Here is a 20055-nt window from a genome sequence, read left to right as displayed (position 1 = left end):
CAGTTTATATGGTAGCTACATATATGCTATAGTGGGCCGATCTGAACAGTTTCCCCGGATATTGTATTGCTGCGTTAGATAATAATCTATGGTATTTCAAATTTTGTGTTTTCCGACCAAGGAGCAGATAATTGGAGAGGAAAGGAGGTATGCAAAATTTCAAATCGATATCTCAAAAACTGAGGGACAAGTTCGCGTATGTACACACAGACAGCCGGACATGATTAAATCAACTCAGCTCGTCAAACTGATTATTTATACAATATATTATATGTATACTTTAGAGAGTCTTCTACGTTTGCTGCTGGGTGTTAGTAATTTCATGACAAACTTAATATACCCTGTTCAGGGTATAAAAATATTAATAATCTCTTTACTTTAATTGCATATTTACCTAAATTTCTCTACAGCATTAAATATCACCTTTAATATGCAAAGTTCTTTTAATTTGCTTGATCACTTTGTTTTCGCAAAATACGATATGTTGTTGCACTTATTCCCTGCTGTTTGTTGGTCAAGTCCCTTAACAATTACACACAATTTCGTGCAAAATATCAATAAATATTTGCTTGCATTAAAGCGTTTGTATTGCGTCTTTGCCACTTTCACAACACACACCTTAGACCACATACAACACGCAAACAAAAAGGATGTACATATAGTAATATATATGCGGGTATATAATATATGAAAGACTTTTGCTTTTATGCTATAACGAGTAATGTTTTGTTTTTATTATTTTATTTGTAGATTTATTTATTTTTTGCACTTAACACAAATGTTATTTTGGCTTAAACACAATAAAATTTAAAAATATTTTTGTCGCGTTAATGCAGTTGAAAGCGTAATTTTAAATTGTGAAAAAAATTAAAATATTTGTGCGATTGCTAAATATTTGCCTGTAGTTATGTTGTATATTTGAACAAAACAGAGAACACAGCCATTTGCCACAAAGGACTTGCTCTTTCTGAACACACCGAATGCGAAACTCCTGTACGCGAATTCAAGTCACATCGAATCTGCAAAGTTTTAAAACTTTCGTATTCGCTTCTGCTCGCCAAAGTTGAGATGCGCGAGCGAAAGCGTTTTAATGTGTTAGTCTGCGAGGAGGTTGAACTTTTTTGGTGGTGGCACGGGTTGTTGTAGTTGTGCTCAACCATGTCTCGTGCGCTCTCCTGTCAGTGCACCCGCTTTCCACCCCCATTCAGATTTACGCTCAGTTGCTGTACGCTTTTATGCTCGTAGTTGCAGATTTGTTAAATGTACTCAAGAATTTAATTTTTCATTCTTTCCTCCCTCCCACCAAATGCTTTTGTTGTGTATTCCATTTTCCAATAGCAAGAGCTAAAGCTAAATACTACAATAACTGCAGTTTACAGATGACTTTCATTATCAAAATTAATTATATTTAAATACATAAAAATAATATTCAGTTGCTTATTATATATGCACAAATCCAACAAAATTAAAAATATAGGTAGAGATTAAACACATGTTTGAATTCCAAATTTATACAACAAATCATAATTTTCTACAGACGAAAGATTTATACACCATCTTTATATTAAAAAAAAAGATTAAATTAAATTAAAAAAAATCAAGAAGTTACTTATCTAACTATAAAAGAAAACAACAATTTCAGTACAAGCTCCTAATTTAAAAACTATAAGACGAGTATCCTTATTTCTTCTTTACACGCAAATCAATCGCCTCACCGCCTTCGAATTCGAAGTCTTCAGGTGTCTCATTGAAACCTAAGTGATCACCGTTGAAACTAAAAAAATAAAATCCGATTTTTGCAATGAATACGAAATTGTTCGTTATAAATAATCCACAATACATACCTTAAAACAATCTCCTCGGCCGATTTTTTCAATTCTTCGGCACATTTGATATACAAGATTCTTAGTTTATCAGTTTTGCTAAGTTCCACTTGTAATGGTTTTCTTGGCCACAAATCCGACTGAATTTTTAGCGAAATTACATTGGCATCACGCTTCTTTTTCAAATCACTGGTATCAAAGTGATGTGTCAAAGCACGACCACCTGTATAGCAAAAAAATTTTAACACTCTTTGATATGGCATGAAATAATATTGATATAGGTCCACTTACTAATAAATTCGTAAACTTTATAATTAATACTGGCAGGCGTTTCACTGGCTGATATAATGCGATTATCAATATTGAAAACTAATTTGTCGATGGGTGTATTTTCGCGTTCTGCTATTTTACTAAATATATCGTGGAATTTTTGATATTTCCGTAGCTTAAAAACTTCTGGTGTTCCACTATCCCACTTTATTTTTACCGAAACCTCTGGATTATCTTCATCAAAAGAACATTCTAGCGTTGCGAGTACAGATGTATTATGCGTTTCTACGCTATGTAACTCAACACCATCATCCTCTCCATCGGAGTCAACTGCAATCTATTATTATGTTTTATCGGGTCAAAAAATTACTAACAACATTTGCTTAAATACAACTTACAACGCCTTCAATATTTGGTAATGGACTTGACACCAAATCAACGTAATCCACATTTGTGGATCGAGCAGCGATTTCTGCGAAGTAATTCCGCCGTGCGCGCATCACACTACGTCTAGTCTGCAAAAAAAATTAAATATTTAATGTGTCAAAAAAAATTTAATTTCAGGAAGCAGCACACACCTGTCCTCTAGTCATTGCACCTATTACGTCAAGAGATTCCGTCAAGGATATCGTATTGCTCGGTTCTACAATATCGGGTTCATTTACCCCACCTCTACTTCGTCCGCGGCGACCGTTTTTTGCTCTACTAGGTGCGGTTTTTGTTGTGGATATTGTGACCGTTGAACTTGGTGTTTGCCGCGCTACCACATTTTTACTGCGCGTTATACGACTATTGCCAACAGGAGCAGGATTAGTTGGTTGTGTGGATTGATTATTAGTCGTGCGTTGAATTACACCTTCGGTAGGCTGTGAATGAGACTTTCTTATCTTTTTCGCAGCAGTAGTTGTAGTGGACAGCTCAACTTGTTTCACAGGAGGTGGGTTGTCCTTTTTACCACGTCCTTTTTCTTTACGTTGTAAAGATGGTGGAAGAAAATCTTCCCCATCTGAACTGATGTTGCTTAACGTATCCACTGTATGATTTTTAAGCGTCTCGAGAAATTTAGCTTTTTCCTCTACAAAAAGAAAAAGTGTATATTTAAAAAATTTTGCAAATGGTCGCTTACAAGCAAATCAGACACTTTTTACCATTATCATTGCCGTATAAATCAGCAAATACGTCATATTCCTGTGACATAATTTATTTGGCGAATTATTTTCTGTTTTCAAATAACTTTACAAAATAATATTCAAACAATGTTAAAGAAACAAATGCAGTTTATGGAGCGCCAAGTTGTCATTCACGTAAGGGTGTGGAAAACAATCGCATCTGAACAGCGATTATTTAGGTAAAATTTTCGATAACCAAATGGTACTGTTGCCGCAACATATTTAAGTCTCCATACAATTACTTTAAGACTTTCAATAATAAATATAAACATGTTTGGTTTACGAAAATCATAAACTTAAGATTTTATTAGTCACTTCTATATAGAATTTTACATTTCGATATACAACTAAGATTTTTATCGAGTTGCTATGTGAACACTGCACTGAGTACACTGACAGCTGTACGTCATGCAACACTGTGTAGATTTTACCTTTATTAACATACCTATTCAACGTCAATGATTGTCATTTAAAAAATATCTTCATTTCTTTTCTGACATTAGGCGAAATAAATTAGTGTAGCCTTAATTGTTAAGTTATGAAAATTGATATAAATTGTAATATAATAAGGCGTGAATTCGGTAAATTGTCGCATTAAAATAGAGTCGTAAGAATGAGCGAAAATAATTCTATATGGGAAAGGGTGTAATTTCTAAATACGTGTGATTAGTAAAACGTTAAAATCGTTTTTTTCTTTCCCAAAAGGCCTGTTTCATTGACACTGGAATATCAAACACAAAAAAAGTCAAAATAAAATCGACACACAAATTTTGTAAAAACGTCTAGTGTTTTTTTTTGTCACGTATAGGCAAACAAATCAATCGTCAAATAAGCACAGTTGCTTACGTTAATAAAGTTACGTTTGGAACAGCAGAAGCAGTCGATAATGTCATCTGCATCTATTTTAGGTGTTATTCAACATTACCAAAAAAGTATCGAGCATTCCCAGGACGATGAGGGCAGAGTAAGTCTTCCATATATATGAATGCATGTGTGAACCCTTTCCATATCTCAATTACCTTGGATATATATGTAACAATGTTTAGTTTGCTAAATTACACTATCGAAAAACATACATATTTATGTCTGTATTGAAAACCACAAACTAACATATATAAATGTATGAGTGTTTGGTAAATTCTCTAAATTCTAATGAAGTTTTTCTTTGATGTAGAATGTTGCAAAAAAAGAGTCGAAATTGATATTGTTTCAAGACAGCTGTTAATTTTTGCAGATATCTACCTGCATGTATTCGCATATGTAATTAAGGATGTTAACAGATACTGCTAGTTTGTTTTTGTACTTTATTATAATGAAGTTGTTCCTAACAAAAGACAATGTGACTTATGGTATATAGTCGGAGATAAATTTTATTACCTTTTTAAACTTGTATCTATTTACTCAATTATATATATGTCTATAAATATGTTTTTTTTTATCCTTTCAGCTTTTGCATTGTATCAACAAGTTGTATAAATTACCTGTTAAAGTAGAACATTTACAGGAGACTGGAGTTGGCAAAACAGTCAACTCACTGCGCAAATATAATGGGGAAATTGGTATTGCTGCAAAAGCTTTGGTCACCAAATGGAAAGCTATGGTTGCAGCTGAAGAAGAACCAGCGGAGGTCAATAACTGTCAAGGCAATAACGATGATGATGATGATATGAATGATGCCAATGGGCATGGGTCAAGTGATGATGATCGTCACAATCACTCAAGAAAGACTTCTCCACAAGAACATACTCATTCAAATGCGTTAAGTGAAAATACATCAAAAGAACGCCAAAATAAGAACAGAGACAAAGACAGTTCGGGGCATAAATCTAAATCACATAATGAAACACACAAATATGAAAACTCAACGACAAAACGTAAACGGGATGTGGAGCAGGAAGAAAAAGAATTAGACGCCGTAAAGAAATCCAAACATGAAGATCGCCGAAATGAGGGAAAGAATCGCGAAAATGATAGACATAAATCGTCAGATGAGAAATCGACGCGACATCGCGAACATGGTGAGAAACACAGCTCAAACAGGGATGCTAAAACTGCCTCTTCTTCGTCAACACATCACAAAAATGGTGGTGACTCTAAAGAAAAGAGAGAAGCCCTGAAGGGTGTGAAACAGAGTGAACATACGAGTTCGTCGAGACGTGAAACGAATTCTTCGTCAGAGATAACAAGCAAACAGGATGAAAGCGAAAAGCATAGATCGTCGAAGGACAAAGATAGGCATGAACGATCAAAGGAGGTAAATAATGAATTTATATTGTCGTAGTTATCAACGAAATATTAATGTATGTTTAATAGATAAATTATAATTTTTTATTTATTAATTTGTTATTATTTTAATCATATTATTATTTTTTAATAATATACATACATATATAAATTATTAATTTTTATTGTTTTTTAATTTTTTTAAGTTGAGTTAAAAATGTAAAACTATTTCTAAAATTAATTAAAAATATATGTTTTTCAAATTCTTATAATTTTTTTTTTACACTCTTTTAATAGAGCAAGTATGACAAAGGTAAATCTTCTTCAAAAGACACATCACATCGCGACAAACATCACAACTCCTCTACATCACATTCATCTAACGGCAGCAACAAGCCATCCACATCGGCAAACGAACAAGTTGCTACTTCATCATCATCACATGCCAAAAGTGAGAGCAGAAATAGTAGCAGAAAACGTCAACAAGACAGTGACTCGAACGATTCGACTCCAACAATAGTCAAGGTGCCGAAGACACCAAAAGCCACAAAACAAAAACCACCTATTGCTAACGACAATGAGGACGAAGTTGATGCGGATGATGGTATTGATTCGTCGATGGGTGCGAATTTCGCCGATGTTCTGGGTATGCTTAATATGCCAACAAAGAAAGCGAAAAAATCGGTAAACACTAGCAAATCGCCCACTGTTAGCACATCTAGCAGGACTACGTCGAATGACAAGGCGAGCGGTAGCAGCAGTTCAAGTAAAAATGCTAGAAATGAATACAAACCGAGCCCAATAAGCTCAGCAAGTAGTTCAACAAAACCTGTGGATACGGTAAGTTAATTTGTTTTAATATTTATTTCTGGTTTTTTTTATTTTTATTATAAATATTAATATTTGGTTCGGATTTGTAGAAACCAGATTTATTGTCGGCATCGGCGAAATTGGCGCCACTTGATCCGAGTATTGCGCTTGAACTCCCAACGATTTCAGCCAACTATAAACCGCTTCCACACAATAAGACTGTAATGGATTGTATTTACCGTAATAGCGGCGCGGTATTGAGCACTCCTAAACCTGTGCGTACACTCACTGATGCAGAAGTACTGAGTCATGGCATCTCATCGAAAACAATGCGGTAAGTATTCCGAAATATACCGATAGTAATAAAATTATTTAATACTTAATTTAAATTTGTTGAATTTGTTGAATTTTCTTGCAATTTTAGTACGAAAATATACTCTGGTGTCAAGACAGGTCAAGTCTTGCAAGTACCATTACTATTTGATCTATGCATACGCGTATTACAGAAGAATATCGATGGTATGTACTTCATGCTTCTTTTTGTTTTAAGCTCTGTGTAATTAAATTACCTTTACAGGTCTAGAATACACTGGCGGTGTACCGTTTGATGTGCTGCGACCTGTATTGGACCGCGCCACACCGCAACAGTTACTAACATTCGAAGAATATAATCCATATTTGATGGAGGACAGCGATTGCTTGTGGCAGATACATGTGCAACGCAATTATCGCTCCAAAAAGCGCTTAGAAATGGAGTCGTGGCGTGAAATGTATTTGGTACGTTGGCAGATATCCTAAGATTTACATTTATATTAATTGGAATTTTAATTAATATGCATTTATAACATCAACCTTTAGCGTTGCGAAGAGGAAAAGGAACAAAAGTTGAATAGCCTCACGGCGACTATAAAGCAATCGCAAAAAATAATTGCTGCACCCGTGCGTAAAACGCAACTGGCGTTTGTTGATTCGATGGTGAAGCCGCCGCGTAATGTGATGCGTAAACAGGAACAATTTGGTACGAAAGCAAAACTGGTTGCCACACCGGCGGCACGCGTCGCAGCACTATCCAGCGTCACACCAAACGCCGGCAAAGTGGGTGATACGCGTTTGCGCGTAGCAGCTACTGTACGCGACGCGGCACAAGTTTGTGAGTACCACAAATACGATATCATAAATTTAACTTTGCTGAGGCAACTATTTTACACTCACTTATAGCTCATGCGCCGATGCGTGCCAAGAAGGCACCACTCATGGCGAAAACATTGCAGTTTATGCGTGGCCGACACAAGCGTTAAGCTAAATTGGGTTTTCCGTTACTTTGTGTTCGTTCGTCTGATGTTTGTTCAATAAGGCCTAAAACAAAAAAAAAAAAAAAAATAATAATTAATTAAAATAACTAATGTACGTTTAATGAAATTACTATGTTACAACAAGATTGCGTATACTTTCGTATATAAACTAGCTATATACTCGGTATTCATAATCTATAAGAATACAAAAAAAAAAAAAAATATTTTAATTAATATAATAAAAAATTGTAGTTGTTTAACAGTAAAAAAGCAGTACATCACACATACACTCTCAGATATACCTATTAGTACATATTTAAAAAAATAAAACATGTATTACCTTTCTTTTAAGTTTATCGAAGTTTTCGTTCAAAAATTGTTTTCACTCATTTGTTTATTCACTTGAAGCCAATTTAAACAGCTACACACATGTCTGCATACAAGTGGGTGTGTAATGCAAGCACTAAGGCTGTGCTAACTGTTAAAAATGTTTCAGAACCTTTGTAAAAATATAACTAGTTTAATCAAAGATATAGTGTTAAAATAGGCAATCTCCGAATAAAGATCAGGTATGAAATAATTATTATTGTATCATTATGGAAAAAATGTTTGCCTGAATAAATTGGGCTAAAATTCATAAAATGGATTTTATGCTGTAAAGTTTGTATTTGTGTATGATAAGTAAAGGTAGTTATGTTTGTAATGTAAAATTATTTACATTTAAATTATGTATTACTTAATTTCATGTTTCACTTATGCACCTTAATGCTCAATTAATTTATTGATATTGAAACTACATGGCTAATAGCTAACTGTCATTTTAAAAAAAAGAAAAGTTCACTCATGTATACTTTAATTATATGTAATCGCTTAATTAATTTATTCGGTTTTTTTCTAATTTTAGTCAGAACTTAATAATTTAGTTTCTTAAAATAAACTAATCATGCTCTTTAACAAGTACGAGTACTACACTCTTGTTTGATTCTAATAATAATTTGTTCTTGCATTACTATTTTCTAAATACATAGATGTCTTAACACGCATTTCTAGCTGTATATACTAATACGAATAACGGTTAAGTGCCTTAGCTGCCTATAGCACAAATCACTTCATCTTGCCGGCTAAATGACACTTTTACTAAACGCTGACAGCTGCTGCTCAAGGCCATAACCTTGTTCAAATTAGTTGATGAGGAGGAGGAGGAGGAGGAGGAAGATGAGGTGTTCGCGGTGCTAGTTCCGTTATTGCTGTCGCTACAGAAATAAAATGTGTTGTAATTGTTGGTACATATACATAAACAGACAGAACTTACTTCATTGGTGACAACTTCTTGACATCCCACACACGCAAAGTGCCATCGCGACACGCCGACGCTAAATGTCGTCCGCCCTTACTCCAGGCAATACTGTTTACGGTGGCAGTGTGGTCTTTCAGTTCGTTCAGCTGTGCGCCGGCGGCTAAATCGAAAATGCGTATTTTGGACTCTTCACCGCCAGCGGCTAACATTTTGCCATCAGGACTAAATGCAATATTCGTAACAGGCTGCTTGCAGTCGGAAAATACGCGCATGAGTTTCCCACTTGTACCACACCATAAACGCACGGAGAAATCCGCTGAGCCAGTGGCAAGGTAATTGCCATTCGGATGAAAGGCTATGCACTAGAAGGGAAATCAAAAAATTTAGAAAAAATATATAAATAAAATTTCTCTTTCTGCCCACTAACCTCCACATCTTGAGTATGACCAGCGTATGTAATTAGTGGAAACTCACGATCTAACGACCACAAACGCGCTGTGAGATCTTTCGAACCGGTCGCAACGTACATGCCCACCGGACTCTCATCGATGCACCAAACTGGATAGCGATGACCGCGATAGATGTTCGCGCAGCCAAAACTTTCGGCACGCCAACTACGTATTGTGGCATCTTTCGAAGTACTAAAAATGAGCGGGCAATGTGTGGAGAAGCGTACATCCGTTACGCCAGCGCCATGACCACGCAACTGTATGCCACCATATTCATTACTAAAGTTAGAAATTTCAATATGGTTAATATTTTGTACATAAATACAAGAGACCCTACAATGCTTACAAAGAATTGCTTTCGTATTTGCCAGCTTCGTATTTTCTTTTCCGCCTATCGTCTACGTTTAACCGCGAATGTTCTCTAACATCCAAATCAATTTGATCCTCAATCTCAGTTTCTTCAGCGCAAACATTGTTTAGCTCCCAGCGACACACAGAATCCCCAAAGCGTGCATATAGATTTTTGCCACTACAAGTTTGTTGATTTAGTTGCCAGAGTTGTACGACCGAATTATTGAATCCAGCAACGAGGTGGCATTCATTGGGATCAACGTAAGCGGCGGAAAGGCTACGAAAGGCAATTATTGTACGTTATAAAATATATATAATTATTATGCATAAGCTATTGCTTTACTACTCACCCTCTACTCCGATCGGCAAGTTTAATAATGTATGGATGTTGCACTTGAGTTTTCATCATTTGCTCTCTACAAATACGCAAAGTTTGCATGCTATCTGTTACTTGCTGAAGGCGAATTTTTTTCATTTCATCTAAAACGTCGTCGCATTTTTCAGTTTTCACCATAAGCTCTTCGGGTGGTTCTTCCGCCTCACGCTTCGTAGTCGAGCGTTCATTCGCAACACTGACTTTCGGTTTTACCTCTGTCATATTATATTTGCTTTCTTCGTCATCTTCAGCCGCCTCAAAGCCCATAAGTATGTTATCTTCACTCCATTTGGGTACCTCATTATCGATGACGTGTACGTGTATCCATGTATATAGAAGATTGAGTAAGAGCACATGACCACGTTTCTCCAAGTAGCCACGCAAAGTGTCGACTACCGCCTCAGTAGTGTGTATTTCATATTTGGAAGCACGAAAATGCGCCACTTCTTGATCACTTTCGGCCGCCTCTAATTTTGTGCATGCAGACAGTGTTTGTATTAGTTTTATGAAATACATTAGTTCGGGATCTGTAGATGTATCATTTGTTGCATTCACAAAACGTATGCTGGTATGTGGAGTGGCATTGTTGGGTTGATCGGCATGTGTGTCATTAGCAACGGAACAGCCATTGATTTTTGTAGGTAAGGGTGCATCGTAAGTTTCTACAGGTGCAACTAATTGTGCGTATTTCTTAAGTAAGTCAGATGCAGCTTTTTGTTCGCGCGCTTTCATCAGCTCCACATATAGGTGGCATAACATAGGGGCATAAAAGCGTCGCAATTCTAAACGTATGAATTCACTTTGTGATTCAACAAATTGTGAGAAACTGTGAAAAAATATATACAATTATTTTAGAAATTTGCACATTGCATAAGTATGTATGCTTGTACCCCAAATATAACTTACCGCCCAAATTGCTGGTCAACAATATGGTGATTATTCGTGATGCACAGCACGTTGGAGAACGCGAATGAATTCCCACATTGCAAATCGAGATCCAACATCTTTTGTACCATAAACTGTCGCTTATTTTGTAACAGCAGAAAGTCAGATTTACGAAATTTTTCATTACCCTGCAAGAGTGTTTCAGTCAGTATTTGTAGCCGATGGTTTTTAAGTAATGTTTGTCTTCTTCATATATTTACCACAAAACTCTTCTGCTTCAGATAATATCCCAGTGATGTGCGAAACAAGTCATTTTTCGACTTTTTCACTTTGTTGCCGCTACTTTTTTCACCCATTTCTGGCATTCCACATAAAACTTTATAAATTACAGCAATAAGTTTACTTATTACAATTAATAGCTTTTACCCCTATACGATGGTTTTTACAAGCAAACGTCAAAGTTTGCACAGCTGCTGATGTTAACAGCAAACAGTGAGTCAGAGTTGTATTGTTAATAGAGCTTGCAGAGTTGTAATAATACTAAACTAAAATCTAGAAACAACTTCTATTTTATTTTGGGTCGGCTTTAGTATACCATCCCACGATTTGAGAATTCAAAAGGGTATGGTTGAATAGAGGATTCTACAGATCAAGAATATATATATCTATAAATTTATAATAGATTTGGCAACACTTATTATTTGTCAACAAGGAACCCATTTGGGCACATAACTAAAATTGTGTAATAAATAAAATGTTTATTTAAAGCAAATATGAAAATAATTCATATAAAATAAATATGCAGAAACAATGTTGTGAAGCTTTAGTGTATATAAAGTGCATAATATAAAAAAGAGTTAACAATAAATCGAGAAATTGCAAGATAAAATTCGTTACATTTTCAACTTAAAATGCAAATATCTCGAAAACTATAAGTTTCCGGCGCTATAATCGTATACATTCTTGACCTACAAAATCTGCTCAATTCAACCATACCACTTTTAACTCTGAACTCGAGGGATGGTAACCTAAAGTTTCCTCATTATTTATATCAAACATTTTAAATTTTTATAGTATAAAATATCAAAAAAAATTCTACGCATAAAAATGGGAATTAGTGATTAATATCATAAGTGTGATATCAAGAAAGTGATTTTAATAGAAACAATTCAAACCGTGTTAATTAAAAATAATTAATACCATAAATTGTAACTTTAAAAATGGTACCTTAATTTACAAACATGGAAAAACATCTGACTTTCTTATTTTTTTCCTTGACATTTCCTAAAACAAAAACAGTGCATTGCCGATGAACTATTTGTTTACATCCAAAATGAATGTCTTAAAAAATTTGAGCGCTATTAAAAGTGAAATGTGCACGTTGATTATTGAAATAGTTATAATATTAATATAAATAACTAATACACACACTGAGAGTGATGCCATTAAAGCCGTTTATTAATTTTTTTAAATTGGGTACTCGGGAGCGAATTTGGTAATAATTTAGAGTAAAGTTATTAGTTTAAACTTAAAAGCTTCAAAGGCATCATTCGTTTATATAGGTATGATAGGGCGCTATAGAGTATGAGTGTGCAGTGGTCGCCCATTTACTTTTGAACACCCAACTTGTGTGTTCATATTCGCGGTAGTGACAGTGAATTTGTGGCAGTTCATTTTGACAATCGCTGTGTGAAAGTTGTGTAAATTTAGCAGCTGATTGCTTATTTACAATAAAATATTGCAATAGCATTGAATTAACTTTAAAATATTAATTACCTATTTGCGAAAGTAGTCACGTGACAAAAACAAAACTACGGTTTAACAATATGTCGACGACGAAGTTTGTAAATGAATTTTGTGAAATTATCGAGACTTACGGCGGTCGAGATAAGGTAAGCAGTAGTCGTTTAACTGATATCGGCAATTTAATATTGAATGAAAAAGTGATAATATCTTTCCGGATGTTAAACTTGCCACGCATTGCGATGTTGACATAGTATAACATGAGGTCACTCCCACTTTACCAATCAATTGGAAGCTATTTTCGTGTCAACCTAAACAACAGGTTTTTTCCTTTCAAGACCTACCTGTATATAAATACGTATGTTCGTATATTTATTGAAAGTGAAATGTGTAAACATTTGTGCATACAAATATATGCGGCATAAATGTGTAGCTGTAAGATATACATGGACCTTGACATCGCTTGTTCCGCCACATTAGAGTCTAATGATTAGACCGACTACTCGGTGTGATGCTATGAATTAACATATTTTTCAAGCCTAACACTGGAATCGTTTCGAAATATTGCGTTATTGTCTACAAAACTAAAATCAATTAAAACTAGTAAGTTTCCGTTTTAATAAGTTAGGTGTGTTTGACTACTACATCATAGACAATGTATTGTGCCCTCGCATGCATACGTACAAGTATAACGCGTCTGTGTTTGCAGTTTATACCCTGATGCGAAAGTGCCGTTTATTGTCAATTGAAATTGTTAAGCAGATACTATGTACATATATGTGTATCTTTGCCAATATACCCGTGAGCATTTTTGTTTAGTTCAATTTGAGAGCATTTAAAATTATGTACATATTTTCAATTGTATCTAAAATATGCATATGCATGCTTGTTTAAAAATACAATACAAATTGCAATATAAAGTCTGCAAGATCATGTGGTTTAAATTTTATAAAATATTTTGATTGGCCGATAAAAGTTTTTCTAATGGGTTTTTTTCTATGTTAAACAATTATTTTTATAATCATAATTGCTAGGCATTCACAAAACCACGCGTGTTAACTCGAAATCTTATCGTTAGACACATATATAGGTTTGTTTGTATGTGCTATATATGTACATATGTTATGTAGGTATTTGCCAAAAACAGCGTTTCCTGCACAATAAAAATAAATTTTGACTTGAAGAAAACCTTATATGGGGCAAGTACACACATTATTATTTAGATATAATATTTGAAAAACATGTTTTTATAGGTATAATTGAAATTTTGTTATTATAATACTATACATACATACATACATATCTTGTCGCAAATTTTTAATTGTTTTACTTATTCAGCTGCTTTTACCGAGTTCTTCGAGTAAAAGGTATGAAATAGAAAATTTTAAAAAATCGACATAGCTTTTGTTTTTAAATTTCGTCGTCATTACCACTTGACTGACATTGAAGAAACATGCATGTGCATATCACTAATTGCATTGAATTTTTCAAAATAATGTACCATTGATAATTAGCAATTAATATCTAATAAATCAATTCTCAAAATGTCAAAAAGTTAGCATTTTAAATTAACGGAACACATTCATATCTTACCAAAACTCATATCTGAGGATACTAAATATAACTAGATATACAATATAAGATGTATATATATTTACTTAATTTTATTAAAATAATACACATACATTTTCGGAATTAAGCTATAGTATATTCAATATTATACGTTCACGAAATTTTGCTAAGACATCTTACTTATTGCCCATTTTAGGTACAAGGACACACACGATATATGTACATATATACTGTAAAGTGAAAGAATCATAGGGAATTTAAAATTGTGATTTATGAAAAGTATGTGTGGTTGTTACCCATTATCACAAAGTAGCATATGAAAGCCAAAATAATGTTATTGAAATGGGTTAAACAGTTCCTGAGGTTCGGGATGTTGTTGTTGTAGCGGTTCGGGATATTACCCAATGGTAGGCGGGGCCACACCCATTGTCCACATGAATTGAATTATTTATTTAGTTATTGCACTTTAAGTAGTTGTCAACTCAACGGTTATATGGGGAGTGGTTATAATTTGATTTTGATTATTAGCGGCTTGTGAATTAAACCTATTTGAGGGGGGCCACTCTCTCTTCTTAAAAAGTTTTGAATAACAGATGCCCATTCATGTTCCGATGCCCTGTACTAAATTACAGTTTTGTTTCTTAATTTTTGGCTTAGTTATGTCTCTTCATACAAACGTTTTCGAATAACGGCGTTTTATGGCCGTGGCCATAGTCTAATACTAAATGCCACACAAGCCTCCCTTGGGTACCAATAAACATATGTATCAAGTTTCATCAATATATCTCAATTTTTATTCAAGTAATCACTTTGCCGGTTCAACGGTGCCTTATGGGCAGACAATCATGTGGACTTTAACTAGTCTTGTCATCGTGATCATTTATTTTACAAGTATATATGTATATGGTATATATATGGTATATACAAAAACTTTATGTCTCTATCGATTAGTTTTAGGTGTTACAAACAACCGTTAGGTGAACAAAATTATTATACTTTGTAGCAACATGTTGTGAAAGTATAAGAAGCATAAAACAAAAACAATAAATATTATCCAAAGATGTAACGTGTTTAGCCAAGCATTGTTGAGAAAAGAAGTATTTCTAATAACATTTTCTGGATAAGATATAAAACTGCCATTATTTTTATTGCCTGAAATAAAACTCTCGGCGAAAATTGATTTACACGCTCGTCTACGCTCGTCTAGCGCAAATCGTGATGATATCACTTGCCACTCTGAAGTATGAACTGGTGAATAGCAAATGATAGTTATCCATTTACAATGCTTCATAATTAACTTTGTTAAATAAGTTGTTGCTATCTACACATACAATATACTCAGTCGTGTTTTGGTTTTTCTCTTTTCTTGATAGCATTAGAATTAAATTCAGTAAACTCAAATATGTGTTCTTAAACGATTAAGTGATTATGGCGACAAAAAGGGATTCGCGTGCGCTTTGCTTTGTAAACATTGCGTCCCGCTGAATACACGTTTTTCTCATGCATAATTGCCTACCTTGTTTACCTTAACTGTTTGGGGGCTTTACTTTTTCCAATATTTTCCATACAAAATCTATTAATTGTTAATGAATTCTAAGCAGCGGTACTTATCACGTGAAATGTGCTTATGAATTATTTGTGAACTAATTACTTATCTCTGAACGTAGTGGGCAGTGTAGACACCTTGTAGACTATAACAACAATATTTAAATAGGTGATTCTAAGAAGGTTTTTCACACTTGAGTGCCTACTTCAATACATTGAATTGTGATATTAAAATTTTGGGTGTGCACAGAGGCGCGAAACACGGTCGGTGAAGAAAATTATATTATAGAATTAAGTAATTGAAATTTTTTCGTTAACCTAAAACGTATTTCTTGCTTGTACGGGGTTCAGTGCTACCGCAGTTAAAGTGTTTTATTGTTTGCATATTGCGTTAAAAAGGCAAAAAGGGGTTTTGAAATTGTTTGTTATTAATTATTAAATACCCATAATGTATGTATCTACTTGGAACTTAAAGTTTTGCCGCTTCATTTCAAAGTCTCCAATATATACTTGCGCTATTAATAGCAATAAAGTGCTATTTACTTAGCATGATAATTAAAAACAGAATTTATTATGTGTCAATATAAATACATATATACTCGTATACAGAGACACCCGAAGTACCATACGTGGACTTAGTCTACAAAATAATAACAAAAATTTTGGAAAAATGGCGAATCATTTCTCAACATAACCTGAAGGTTTTCATTGCGAGGATGACCTCGGTCGGCTAAATATTTTGTTCGGCGAACGACTTTTTCAGAAAAAAAGAAGTCCCACGGAAAAACATGAATAGTGAATAAAATGGTAGATAAGACAGGCTGTTGCCTTCATCTCCTCGGCTGATAGGACAGTCTTCGCCAACTTCGGAGCAGATTCGCCAGGTGAGTTCCATTCTTTCCACTGCTCTATTATCTCTGGTGTGTGCCAGTGGATTCATGTTTCGCCGAAGGTCAAACTTTAAACAGCGTAAAATACTGCTGGAAAGTACTTTCAAAGTCCCGTTTTTCTGACCCAATATTTCATGTAGAATATCGCGTAGGCATACTTTGAGATGCCTCCTGTCGCAGCTAACTCGTGCAGCTTCAATCGGCAATCTTCCGATACTTACTTAATTATACGGAAACTTCCTCCCATCAATTTATCGTTCTTTTCGATTCCACTTAGTCTCGACTTTGAAATCTGGAAAATTTGGTTTGTAAAAAGGTTATTGATTACCATGATACTATCTTTTAATTAGTGATACGTGAAAAAACCAAAATTCTTGCTTTTATTGTAATCTAATTTATAAGTTTAGACTTTTCAAAATCAACACCCTTTATTCTAATTTCATTTCAGGTGATGAAGGCACTTTGCTACAGCGCCAAACTTGTCGCGGGCTATCATGCCAGCCGAAATCCGGAGCTGGCCAAACGTTATGCCATCACCAGCTCACGTATTTCAGGCGCTCGTGCCACTCTCCGTCTCATAGACGACATTCCTATGATACAATACGCTTTGGAGTATGGTTTGGGCGAACAGGAACAAGATCGTCTAATGGCGGTGCTGGGTGTCACAGCAAATATTGTGGACTTGCTTTATTATCCAATCGAAAAAATTTGTTGGCTCTCGGAACACAACATACTCGATGTCAAAAATGCTGATGCTTGGGACGTGCTTAACTCAACGTTTTGGGTACTTTCCGTCTACTTGAATTTAATGAGGTACTTGGAAATCACAAATTTGTTTTTAATTACATTTATTTGTATTTTCTACTTATAATTTTTTTTTGGCGAATTCACTTTTAGAACAATGCGCAATTACTCTTTAAATCAACAAAAGGTGGACGCGGCGAATGTTGCTAAGTGAGTAACTAAATGCAATTAGTAACTGAGAGTACAGGTTTATATAGTTTTTATGTATAGAAGTATTAGAGAAGGAGAATTCTCGATGGTTTTACTGTAGTTATTAAATTACCGATTTATTTTTCTTTTACCCAGCTCACGTGTGGATGAAAAATTACTCAAAAAGCATCGCCTGGAACTGCTCTCCGTTTTACGACTCTCACTCGATTTCACCCACGCCGTCAGCACTCTACCCAAAGGCTACCTGTGGGGCGGCAAGCTGTCTACATTTCAAGTGGGGGCGATCGGTACACTCTCGGCGGCTATTGGCATTTATCAGCTGTTTGCCAAACGGCGTTTAAATAAATAAAACAAGGCCCAGTTCCTATAGGCACATATACATATGCCTGTTCCTTTCGAAACATATCGCCTTAGCACTACTAACTGTATTTTGCGAGTACACTGTGCTGTGTATTTTTTGGATTTTATATCCTCAAGTTTAATTTTTTTTTTTTTGATTTTGTGTATTTGTGATCGGAAAGCCGCCCAGCGTTTAGAAGAAAAGCTAAAACTGCGTTGTTTGCTTGCTTACATTTCGTATTTGTTTGCTTATGCTTAACATTGTATATATGTAATAGGTATTAATGTGAAATCAATGTAACTCAAGGCAATCAAAGACAGCGCAATATTTTTCGCCTTCTTCAACGTTAAATGATCGTGCAATAGTTTTTTTCTCTATATAATGGATATATGTATACAGGATAAGAAGACAAAGTATATATTGTAGTTTGATAATATATTTACATATGTATGCATAATGATGTGCACTTTTAGCGATAAGAAAATAATGTTTGCATAAAATGAGAGACTAAGATGATTAAAAAGATGTGTTATTATTATAATTTTGCAAAAAAATTTAAACATTTTTGTAAAAATTTGGCAGTTTCTTTGTAGGCGCACAAATTTTTTTTCCAAACCCGGAGTTCCTGTTCAATTAGTGACATTATTGAATCGTTTTCATTTCTATGAGATTTCCATGATAGGAAAGAAATTATGCGTTGAGTGCAATTGCAAACAACTTTGCAAACAAGGATTCTCTTGATGTATCTGATAAGTTGTTCAGTGAAGCTATTCCCCTTAGGCATGTTTACGATGCAAATTTTGAAACTCGTCTTAATGCTGGAAAATTAAGAAATTTCTCATTTTATTTGCATCGTTTTGAGAATATTTTTCACTTTACCCGAATTAAGCAAGAAGTGCGATTTCCAGACTATTATCAACACATTTGCTGCCGCCAAAGCTTGAAACACTTCTGAGTTCCAAATAATTGAAGGTTGGAGGATTTTTAATCTGCATGTTCAAAAACTTGAGCATGATAGTCAAGGAACTTCAGAAGAACCGTTTTTTCATTAATTAGATCGATAAATAAATGTTTGAATGAGATGTTTCTGTCTTCTTTTTAACTGTCAAGTCTCGCTATCCCTATAGTCATATATTGCGCTAAAATCTGAAAAAATATTTTTGATTTAAAGCCTATGTATGAATTGATTTTTAGATTATTGATTTTCAAAATCGTACAAAACAAATTTGTTCCACACAACATCAACAAGAAAGCAAATTTATTCGTATATGACTTATACAAAAACATTGAAGTAGTAAGTGGGAAGATAGTTAATGTATAAAGCATTAGAAACATACCTGTAGGGAGGTGGCCCTCACCTTTTTTCCCCAATTCTCGGTTTTTCTCTCGTCGACTCTGGTTGTTATCTAGAACTTGTTTGGTATATCGATTATATTTTGGATTCTGAATAAGTAGGAATCTATCCTGCTATGGACGCCATTCAGGGAGGGAGTAAGTGAAGGTGTTAATGCTCCACTGTGAAAAGTCTAAAGGCCGTCTGCAGTCTGGTCGGTAGAGTTTGCAATGTTATTAAGGAATGTCATCAACTGCAATATTAAAATCCAATTTGTACTCTTTCGTCCAGTTCGTGAATATAGTCGCTGTGGACTCAGTAAGGGAGAGTGTTAGGCCTCTTGCAGAGAAGAAACGACAAAGATCAGTGAGATAGTCGTTTACTTTTAAATACATGTAAATGAAATTGAAATAATAGGGAGGATTGACGACCGCTCAGATAATTCATGGTCCGTTTCTTCAACCCTGAAGGTAGCGTAGATTTTTCAATGTCTTTTAGTAGCGTTGAGTCAAACAGGGTGGTTTTTGATTAAGGCCACGGTTTTTTTTAACCCATTATGATGCTTTACCGTTAAAATGATGTGGTGGTGCTGTATACTCTACGAAAGCAATGTTGGTGATCTGCTAGGATCATATGATGAGGGAATGTCAGGAGTAAGGAAAATCATCGAAAGATAAGACTCTCCTGGATTGGCGGGTTTCCCAAGTTTTAGTTGTGGGACCCTTCTTCTGAT

General features: G+C 34.7%; 5 protein-coding genes across 9 annotated transcripts in view; 2 read left to right on the top strand and 3 right to left on the bottom strand.

Annotated features, from left to right (window-relative positions):
• Window positions 1-1235, bottom strand: part of LOC106615128 (endoplasmic reticulum aminopeptidase 2) — a 63206-nt gene extending 61971 nt beyond the window's left edge. For both annotated transcript variants that reach the window (XM_070105531.1, XM_070105530.1), the window contains exon 1: window positions 395-1235. The gene's annotated coding sequence lies outside the window, so the exon portion shown is untranslated. The remainder of the gene's footprint in view (window positions 1-394) is intronic.
• A 145-nt stretch (window positions 1236-1380) lies between these two features.
• Rad60 (DNA repair protein Rad60) lies at window positions 1381-3544 on the bottom strand. Its single transcript, XM_014231183.3, has 6 exons — window positions 3242-3544; window positions 2672-3168; window positions 2492-2608; window positions 2115-2430; window positions 1845-2046; window positions 1381-1774 (listed from the first exon to the last, which is right to left on the bottom strand). The coding sequence occupies exons 1-6, from the start codon at window positions 3288-3290 to the stop codon at window positions 1681-1683; spliced, it is 1275 nt and encodes a 424-aa protein (XP_014086658.2). The 5' UTR covers window positions 3291-3544; the 3' UTR covers window positions 1381-1680.
• A 190-nt stretch (window positions 3545-3734) lies between these two features.
• Window positions 3735-9612, top strand: EloA (elongin A). Its single transcript, XM_014231230.3, has 8 exons — window positions 3735-4226; window positions 4710-5516; window positions 5783-6325; window positions 6406-6629; window positions 6720-6814; window positions 6873-7072; window positions 7154-7445; window positions 7514-9612. The coding sequence occupies exons 1-8, from the start codon at window positions 4149-4151 to the stop codon at window positions 7591-7593; spliced, it is 2319 nt and encodes a 772-aa protein (XP_014086705.2). The 5' UTR covers window positions 3735-4148; the 3' UTR covers window positions 7594-9612.
• wda (will decrease acetylation) lies at window positions 8424-11410 on the bottom strand. Its single transcript, XM_014231175.3, has 7 exons — window positions 11206-11410; window positions 10967-11133; window positions 10035-10886; window positions 9680-9961; window positions 9312-9612; window positions 8900-9246; window positions 8424-8840 (listed from the first exon to the last, which is right to left on the bottom strand). Exons 1-7 carry the CDS (start codon window positions 11308-11310, stop codon window positions 8672-8674), a joined length of 2223 nt encoding a protein of 740 aa, XP_014086650.2. The 5' UTR covers window positions 11311-11410; the 3' UTR covers window positions 8424-8671.
• Window positions 11411-12278: 868 nt separating this feature from the next.
• Window positions 12279-18530, top strand: Pex11c (Peroxin 11c). Of its 4 annotated transcripts, none has more exons than XM_036361626.2 (5): window positions 12281-12440; window positions 12508-12837; window positions 17144-17508; window positions 17593-17649; window positions 17785-18530. In XM_036361626.2, exons 2-5 carry the CDS (start codon window positions 12772-12774, stop codon window positions 17996-17998), a joined length of 702 nt encoding a protein of 233 aa, XP_036217519.1. In that variant the 5' UTR covers window positions 12281-12440; window positions 12508-12771; the 3' UTR covers window positions 17999-18530. The 4 variants fall into 4 exon arrangements, with proteins under 4 accessions (XP_014086714.1, XP_036217519.1, XP_014086712.1 ...); XM_014231237.3 differs by lacking the exon at window positions 12281-12440 and adding an exon at window positions 16415-16689 and having other exon boundaries at window positions 12459-12837; XM_014231239.3 differs by lacking the exon at window positions 12508-12837 and having other exon boundaries at window positions 12279-12440.
• The last annotated feature ends 1525 nt before the right edge of the window (window positions 18531-20055 follow it).

Source organism: Bactrocera oleae, chromosome 2 (genome assembly GCF_042242935.1).
Source record: "Bactrocera oleae isolate idBacOlea1 chromosome 2, idBacOlea1, whole genome shotgun sequence".
Taxonomy (NCBI): Eukaryota; Metazoa; Arthropoda; class Insecta; order Diptera; family Tephritidae; genus Bactrocera; species Bactrocera oleae.
This window is presented reverse-complemented; position numbering and strand designations above follow the sequence as displayed.